This window comes from Apium graveolens, chromosome 2 (assembly GCF_009905375.1).
Source record: "Apium graveolens cultivar Ventura chromosome 2, ASM990537v1, whole genome shotgun sequence".
NCBI classification, from domain to species: domain Eukaryota; kingdom Viridiplantae; phylum Streptophyta; class Magnoliopsida; order Apiales; family Apiaceae; genus Apium; species Apium graveolens.
The window spans coordinates 59,319,383-59,329,594 of NC_133648.1; the positions used below are offsets into that span (position 1 = coordinate 59,319,383).

General features: G+C 32.2%; 1 protein-coding gene across 1 annotated transcript; it reads right to left on the reverse strand.

Moving 5' to 3' along the window:
• Window positions 1-615: 615 nt before the first annotated feature.
• Window positions 616-9,770, reverse strand: LOC141707453 (uncharacterized). The gene is made up of 4 exons (XM_074510626.1): window positions 9,594-9,770; window positions 3,809-4,093; window positions 1,004-2,130; window positions 616-923 (listed from the first exon to the last, which is right to left on the reverse strand). Exons 2-3 carry the CDS (start codon window positions 4,040-4,042, stop codon window positions 1,048-1,050), a joined length of 1,317 nt encoding a protein of 438 aa, XP_074366727.1. The 5' UTR covers window positions 4,043-4,093; window positions 9,594-9,770; the 3' UTR covers window positions 616-923; window positions 1,004-1,047.
• Window positions 9,771-10,212: the final 442 nt, after the last annotated feature.

The following is a 10,212-nucleotide window of genomic DNA, read 5'->3' on the forward strand; positions in this document are numbered from 1 at the left end:
AAAGATATCTGAAAATTTCTGAAGTTCAATTCTCTCTCTCTCAATATGTCTGGCTAAAACTTCTTCAATCTCTATAAACTCTGCTAGGAATATATCATAATAATAGAAACAGATTATTTTATAATGTATTGTATACAATCAGAATTGGTTCAGAAAAATAATATCTTGACGAATAGCGATATGGAAGAGACCGTGTGAGGACTCCTGCATCCAGCCAAAGAATATCCAAAGGAGCTTGGACAGCGTTGTGGATAACAGGGCAAGGGTGAGTTGAGACTTCCGGTGACCAGAAAGCTATTGTAAGAGGTAAAAATTCTGATTCAAATCTGATTGTATGTGATAACTTTATAAAATAATGTTTTCTAAGATTATGATGTATAATTAGTATGAGGTTATAGAGATAATTTCATTTAAAATAATGAATTTGTTTTTGTCTATTGCTGATTACATGCAAAAAATAACCATAATAATTAATATGAAACCTACCCTCGCCTTCCCTCTTTAGGGTTGTGTAGATCTTTAAACATATATAAATAAAAATGAAACTCACACAGAAATTGGTTGTGAGGAGTGCTAGAGATGATTAAAAACCTTCGAATCACTTTTCCAACTTGGTGAATCAAGTATGAAGTTGAAAATAGAATGAGAACACAAGAAAAGATCTAAAATTATAGTACAAAGCCACGATAGTCAAGAATTGTCTTTGTTAAGTCTGATAGTCTATATATAATCAGCCAAGAAGCTTTCTCACACTTCCAAGTAAAAACGATTTTAGGTGAAAGAGTATAGCAAAAGCAATGTAAAGCATGTACTTAAAATAGGAGGGGATAATTTGAGAGTGAAGACTTCAATTTAGGCCACCAAAAGGGAGAGTTCCTCAGCGGAAACCACACTTGCCAACCCCATGTATCTGATAGATAAACCTACGAGCATCACCAATATTGAGATATTAAGTTGTATATTCTAATCCAGCTGGATGCAAAATATGGGGAAGAGAACAAACCTCGCAACAGCGTACATGGAAAAATCAATTTTCACTCAAACTATCTAGTTATAAGTTATCACATTCTTACAACTGCGTCCAGAACTGCTGCTTCTATCTTTGCGAGATCTCCTTATATTTAGTGTATAGACATCATTCACGTCATCAACATCGATATCAACTTCTTTCAGTAATGACCTGGTCTGAGAACTCATAAATCTAGGGATGAAGACGTTAAAGTAATAACTAGTAATGTCTTTCTTGCACTTCAACGGAAAGGATTTCACAGCACTCTGTATGAAATTTGACTTTCTTTTTGCTATTAATTCAAAGCTTTCTTGTTCCTTCACCGTCCATGACTTGGAAACTTCTTCCCCCATCTCATCAAAATCCCATATGTGAAATAATGGGCCAATATCAGATTGCAAAAGGCACTTTTTCTCAAAAATATGGTGTCGCACACAGGTGGTTGATCCTGGGGAGGCACAAGAGCATGAGTTTGGCCTTCCTCTACCAACTGCTTCTGAAGAAACATCTCGCCTTTCAATTGGCCAAACTTTTGTGCCCAACCACCTTGAATTACCAGAATCAACATTTACAGATACCTCACTAGATGGTTCACACCATTCAGGAACGTCAGCCTGAAACTGATGGCCAACTGGAACAGCCATCCTCACAAACTGATTGCAAAGAGAATCGATTAAAATGTTTGATTGTGAAGGTGGACAATCATAACTGGATTCCTCCAAGTTTGAGGAATTTGTACTGTCCTTCAAATGCAGTAATTCTGGCTCCTGGATATGTTCGGGAGTAACAGGGTTTGAACCATGGACTGATCCAGTTATGTCAACTAAAAGAGATGTCGTCATGTCTGATTGGTACCAGTCTTTGGTAACATCCATATTGGAACTTACACAAGGCGGCCTCTCAAAATTATTCTCCGATGTCAATAAACTACCTGAACTATGCGAGCTCAAGAGAATTCTTTTGTGCAAAATCTCATTAGAATCAGTCATATTACGCACACAAGAAGCAGAAGAGGCTCGCAATAAGTGCCCTCTAAATTTTGCCTCTATTTGTTCGTAGCACAACTTTTGGGCCTCGCATTTGAGATTATCCTTCAGAAACTGCTGCAGTTTTCGCTTTCTCTGAGGAAGAGATTTGGGAGGAGGAAGCTTAATTTCGACTACAAAGAACATGAAAGGAATGTACATGTGCAGAAAGTCTGAAATATTGCCCATGATGCATATATTTTATAGTTTATAGTCTAAACTATATAAAGAAGCATGCACTAAACTGTGTCGGTCAAACAATTATTTAGTGAGACTTGAAAACATTGTAAGACTGGGAGAAGCTGCAGAAATAGTGTGAGGGTAACTGGAATAACACTCTATTCACTCTTTAGGTTTCGCAAAAAAGTGAAGGTCATATCAGTTACTAAAAAGGCCAATATTGGTTTAATGTTGTCTCCAGCAAGGTGGCAACCTATACCTAACCTAAACTTTGAAATAGAAAAGGTAAAATAACGGTTAACCTTGAGAGCCTATTTGTTCTACAAGGGTGCACAACTCCTATTCCCAAATCCCAAACCTCTGGGGGCTGTGCTGCTAGAATTGAAAAATGCTAGATGCCAACTCTACCAAGTACCAAAACGTTGAGGTGTTGGTACAAACCACTAAATATACCTTACAATTTTAAAACTCCCACTCATGTGTGGACCACCGCAACAATCACAATAGGGGTCACAATCCTACTAAAGAACACAATCTCAGGAAGGAGCAACAAACAAACAAACAAATTCAAAATGTAGAAACATTGGGTAGAGAACAATTAAAACTGGAGACCTAAGCTCTAATATCATATAAGAGCATCTCCAAGAGTCTAGCCATGTTAGCTGTTTGAGTTAAAATAAAGGGAAAATCAAATTGTTGTCCAAGCGACTCTAAGTGCCTCCTTAGATTACTAAGAGCCTCAATTTAGTCATTGATACAAAAACTTCTTAAGCTCTGAAGTGTATATTATAATATAATAATTAAGACACTCTCTTCCTCTCCATTTACTTTTGTACAATTACGAATTCAAATTACTATATAAAGAGAATATTAAATAAGGTGTGGATATAAATAGTGTTATTGGAGATGAACACACGCTAAACCACTAGGAGCCAATTATTTATATTATATTTGGAGAGTGAAAGCCTTTGTAAGATGCTCTTAGGCGAACAGCACTTTTAAACCTTTAAAGTGCTAGTAAATTCACTAAAGTGGATCTTTCACTTCTAATTCTAACAAAATAATGATACCACTAAGAACAAACGTGCCAAGTCTACTAGGCTACTACTCGTGTACTTTTATATAAATTTGAAACATGCTAGGGTGACTCGAGATCAGAAGAGCCACTACCCTTATAAATTCTTAACTGTGGAATAAAAGAAATTGTTTCGACTGCAACTTATAACCAAAGAACGATCTCAATTTTATCAATTGAAGTCTGGAATTATACAAGATCACAACTCCTTATATAAGAAATATAACGAGTTCTGCATCAAGTGAGTTACTGAAAGATTTCGCATCAAGATGACAAAACCTGTGGGTGTGTCTGGCTTAGGGGTTTGGAAGATAAGGTGATACACGTGAAGAATTGGAAAAACAAACGAACTTTGGAATTATAAGAATTAGAATACAAGTTTTAATGGTATAATGGCGGGAAATCGATAAGCTGTAGGGTGACAAAGAACTGCTGCCTTCAGAATCTCTTAACCACTAAAAACTTAATTAGATCATAATAAGATAAGAGAAGATAACAGGCATATTTCCACAAGCTTACCTGTGGAAATTCAGGATCAGTCCGAGACATGACTTCTCGCACTCGAAGAGTCTGATCCCACAGAGGTCTAATGGAATCATGAGTAACCCCTGGTCTGTCATGATTAAGAGCTAGGACTTTTAGCTTGGTCAACATTTCCTTTTCCGCATATTTCCCAAAGACATATTTTTTCTTAACAGCCTCATCAACCCCAGAAAAAGAAGCTTTGCCCGATTTCTCATCCTTCTTACTCATTTTAACAAAACCCCAATGAAGCTTAATCACAAAAACCTCAAAATATCAAACCTGAGAAATACATAATCCAATGTCAATCAAACTTTGCGTAGTTCACAATATATAACATATGGAAAAATATCAAACTACAAATTCAAAACCCAAAATCCAAAATTTATGTATTACTACCACACAAAATAGATAACAATAAACCAATAAAACCTTACAAATCTCACAGAGATCAAAGCAAAGACTGATTAAATCACATTTAAGTCATAATGTTGGAATATAAGGTGTATGTTTGGGATCCCACATCAGCCAGCTTATGTGTTGTATAAGCAGATATGAACTTATGGGCACTGTTTGGCATAAGATGCATGCGGGCTTAACAACTTATATGGCAGTAAGTGGTAAGTAAAGAGGAAGGTACATTTTCGTCACTTATTTTCTTCCCATGTTCAAATAACTTGATAGTAGTGGTGCCTGTTTTTCATCCACTTCAATTTTTTTGCAAAACAGCTTGGTTCTAGATTTGCAATGATTTTGTCGTATTTTATTCAATTTTAACACGTTATTTTTTAACTTTTGTTTGCTTTTAATTATTATTAGTTCAAAGTTTACTTTATTGTCAAAAAATTTTGTAAAAAATAATTAAAATAATATTTTTTTAAATTAATTTATAAGTTACTATTCCTTCCCAAAATAATGTGCCTAATTGAATTCTAAATTTTGTCCTTTCAATTTTAAATCCATGGTTCTACAAATTGCCAATTTTACCAACTAATAACCCGACTGATCGCTAAAAGGTGCTCTCACGGATCAATTTTAAAATACGATCACTCTCTACTTATTTATCTTAAATTAATATATCAAGTTTAATAGAATTAAATATTATTATATTTTTCCGATTAGTGTTCTGATTAATCATTCTATTACCCGATTAATAGCTATGAAGTCAACTCATCGATTAATCCCAATTATCGAATTTTACAATATCGCATCCATGTATTTAAATTGTTGTATTATAAAAATTAATTTACAAGTTATAATTTATGAAACACATTATCAACTTATAGGTAAAATTATCCAAACACCAAGATAATTTATAAAAATAATTTACTTATCACTACAATAACACTTATTCATTTTAAGTCATAAGTTACTTATTTTAAGATATCCCAAATCTATCCAATATATGACAAGCCCTCCCCCTAATCCTCCTGTTACCTTGATATCGTTGGAACATAATGATCATGGGAAGCCCTTACTCCTGAGATTTTAGAAGAACCGATAACTTAACATGGTATCATCAAAGATTTGGTATCGAGATCGATTCCTACTTACTCCCAATATTCCCAATATATACTCTGGACCATGGTTGTCACGACGCTAAGTCGAGGCGAGTCGATGGACCTCCGGCTAGTCGACTAGTCGATCTCGTGGACTAGTCGACCAAAACAAATATAACTATAATTAAATATAATATAACATATAAGTATATTTTTTATAATTTAGACTTCTAAATTCCAAGTTTCTAGCATCTACCAAAATATTGTAGATCAGATCCTTGTATTTCATATCCAAGGATGAGGACTTGTCACAGCTTACAAGTCACAACTTTGTTAATTAATATAACTTACAATTAAAACTAACAAGTACATACATACATACATGATACATATATGTATATAAATAATCATATTTGTATACATATACACACATAATATATATGTATAGTTATAAAATATCATATTATACTTATACTGTCGTACATATATGTATATATTGTAACTATAACTATATATAAATATATATGAAAGAAGAAGAAAAAGAAGCTTAATGTGAATTTAGGTTAAAGAAGATTGGAAAGTTGAAAAGCTCAGTATATGTCATTTAGGGCTATGTCATTTAGGGCTGGGTTGCACAGTTTCTCTTGTTAGATTAGAAATTAGGGTTGAAATCTCTGTTAAAATGGATTTGAACAGGATTTGGGCCTTTAAAATAAACCAGTCGATGATCTGGAATGACTAGTCGAGCCGACTAGTCGCCCAGTCGACCAGTCAGTCGACTAGTCGCCCAGTCGACCAGTCAGTCGACTAGTCGCTTGAAATATCTGATTTTCTCCAGTCGACAAGTTCAGTCGACTTTTAAATCTCGACTGCTCGACTAGTCGTGACTAGTCGAGCGCCGTGACAACCATGCTATGGACATGAAAATTAATAATCATCCCAAAGATGGGTGTCGTGGAACCCCAAGCATAGGCTTATTCAAAAAAGTCGCATGATTATAATCCAAAGATCATATAACAACTACCATTAAGCCTTGGACAGAGGGATATGCCTATTCAAAAGATTTTAGTCATGGGATTATAATCCTCGGTCATGCTTATTTAAAAGATTATAGTCATGGAATTATAAACCAAAGATCATATCAAAATCACCTAACCCTTGGATTGTAATGCTTCATTCTCGTGTTTATTTTGCCCAAGGGATCGGACGAGTTAATCCCCTTTAATACGAAAATTAAATAGATTATATTAAAATCACAAACTTAATGTGTGTACAAACATAGCCTAAATGTGTTTATATACCAAACAATACATATAAAGAGTATTATGTCATGCTAGTAAATGTTGGAGAGAAGCAAGATACACAAACCTTTCATCAAATTAAGGTGTTAATAAACTTGTACAAATCTGCCAACTTATAAGTCCTTTTAAGTTGGAAATACATACATTTTTTAGCTTTTAAGTTACTTTTAAAATATCTCAAACGAACCTTACAGGTCTAATACTATTATCACTTTGCATCCGTCTCATGATAAGAACAACGATAAAAATCCACAAATAAAACAAATCACCAAGGGGAAAAAAGTAATTTGTCCACACAACTTGTACCATGTATAAGTTGGAAATACACACATTTTTAAGCTTATAAGTTACTTATAGGATATCTCAAACGAACCTAATAGGTTTAATACTACTCCCTCCGTCCCACAATAATAGCCTCACATTCGAGAGAAATTTTTTCCCACACAATACACAATGTAAAACTATGACATTCTTCCCAGATTACTCCATTTTGAAAATTGTATAACAATTAGTGGGGTGGAGAACAGTCTCAAGTAAATTATATTATTATGAAATCAATGCATTTATGATATTGACGGTATAAGTAGAAATGCACGATAAATTTAATGTTTAATTAAGAAACATAAAAAATTGAAAATAAACTAATATTGTGGGACGGAGGGAGTATTATCACCCCGCATCCATCCACTAAGAAAAACAACCTCACCAAGGGGAACAAAATCCAAACATATTGTATCATCAGCACTTCTTCTCGAGTGGATCACCATTGAGGTAATTCTAATAAGGGTGCATTTATCCTAAGTAGCAACAAACTAAAAACAAAGTTTAACTACCTCTTGGTCTACCAGAACCACCCTCCCTACAGGGATGTCGAGATTTCAAAACTTTGTCAAATATAAGATGAGTGTGTCAGGGTGTTAATTACCAAAAAAATCAAAATTGTAATTCAATTTCAAATTCATGGGGGTAAGAATTTTAAAACTCGAGAATTTTACGGAATTGAACTTTGATACCAAGTTAAATTACCGACTCAACAAACCCTTTACAATTTAAATTCATCCCATCAAACAGAAGCCTGAATATTTTGGGCAATTGTTGCATAAAAATGGTTAAAAAGGAATCACCCACGACCAGAATAATCTATGGACGAAGTATATTGAAGAAAAGGAAACATAAAATGAGGTAAAAATCTAAACACAGACCCTAAATTTGAGAATCGAGAATAAATCAAGTAGATGTGAATTTTTCAAGAAAAAAGGAAATGGGTTTTGAAAGTAAGATACAATATGTACGGATACACTATGTGTATACACCGAGAGACCAAAAGAGGAAGACAGGGTGTGATACTGGGCAATTGTCCCATCCATACAAACGTGTGGGTTTTTGCCTATATATTAAATTAAATAAAAGCATTAATTTAATTTAATGAAATTGTATATTAGAAAAATATAAATTGTTTCGTATAATTTTACAAAATATAAATTAAAGATAAATTTACATATAATTTTATGAAAAAACAGAAATATATAAAAATTTAAATGTCAAATAAAAATGGGCTTTTCTGAAAATTACACTAGTCCAAATTTTTTTTTGCAAAAAAATACTATCATTTTAAAAAAAAAAAATTGCAAAATACTTTTTTATTTACAAAAATACTGTGTTTCAATTTTTTTTGTTTCTAAAAATATGGTTTTCTGCAACTCGATGCAACTATATACAAACTCGGCGAGTTTATGCAACCTCAAATACATCAAAAAAAGTTCATGTTAATGCAACTAAAAAAACTCATGCAACTACTTACATATGTGGTTGAATTTACCTGTACCATATTTTTGTAAATATTTTCAAAAAATTGAAAAACTGCAAAAAACAAACTTAAAAAGTTACTCCCTCCGTCTCACTGGGTTGTTTACATTGGGGGACGTGGAATCTGCATGCATTTTAATGCTCCCGTAGATCATGGTTTCCTAAATAATTTTTTTCTTTTAAATGAAAATATAATGTTTAAACTTTTATACAGAAAAAGAAAATTATAAAAATAAATTATAGAACTATATTTTATAATAGCCTTAAAATGCGTGTCAGAAAAATTCTGTGGGACGAAGGGAGTAGTATATTTGGTAATTTCTCAATAAAAATTATATATTTTAATTTAAAATATTTTTATATTGTGCATATTTGTGTGATGTAAGCAAAAGTAAAGACTAATATCAATTGTACTCGGAACTTAGAGGTTTGGAAAAAAACTAGTAAATTGAACCAAATTGGATGTTTGACTAGATAAATACTAGTGTTTGGTAGCTAACAGACTAAAATGGCGCTTTGAACTCATTACACTAATTTTGAAAAATTTACATAATTATTCTTTTTGATTAAACGATTGACATGTATCTAGTTTTAATACAAACAGCTAATTTAAACCGTTATTTTACAGAACAACTTTATTTAAAATAACCAATTATATTCACTAAACATTTCACTCAATATGTTAGTCAAAACAACTAATTTAATCGGTTAGCGCAAATTTTGAATAAAGATTATAAAAATTGAATTTGAAAAATTATAGGCTCTTGCTAATTTAATCTGCTACCGCTAACGTCTATACTCAAAACCGTATAATCTTTCAAATACAACTTTTATAAGATCCAATTTCGGATCAATTAAATCGAACACTTTGATTCAATTCTAACTGTATTCGATTCAATTATAACTTTTTTCGAATTTTTATAACATGTTGAAATCCCGAAATTTGTTAGAACATATACTGAATGACATTTAAGTCTAACTCCTCAAAAAAATTAGATTTACACTAAAATAAATATATGAGGATAGATCTTCAAGTTAACTTTAAACTACAGGGACAATTATAAGTATGTTCAACAATAACTATTATAAACATAAATCATAAGATCATGTACAATCAAATAAGGAAAATTTCATGAAATAGATCTACAAATAAGCTTCGTAAAGAAAGAATGATACCTTATTTCTTCATGAAAAAGTGTTTCTATGACTGATTGGTGCAGATCTGGTGCCTTTATGAAGAATTTTGATTGTATGTCTCCTAAGCTGTATCTATACTTTGCGAGCATACAAATAGTGAGTATATAAATGGGAAAAGGGAAAGGGGCAGCTTTTAAAATGACCCGTAAATTTGTTCATTTCGTATATTTTTTTGTCACTTACTTTTGTATTTTGTCTAAATGAAATGCTAAAACAAACTAGACTCGCTAAGTTTTCATTTTGTTTCGTGTACTTTTATATCTGTACTTTTAATTCATGTAATTTTCGTATAATCTTAATCTATCTATTTATATTATTATATTAAAATCGAAACAATAAAAATTTGGTTATTTATCCTTAGTCACTCAATTCACAGTCATCGGATTAAACTAATGTAAATCGTTAGATATAATCTTAAAAATTATTATACAAGAAGTATAAGATTCGAATCCTACCAACAATATATTAAACTTATAATTTATAATATATAATGACAAAAATAACCGTGGTGCATTGTAAAATTATTATATCAGAAGTGTAAGGTTCGAATCCCCACAAAAATACATTAAAATTATATTTTACAATATATAATGATAAA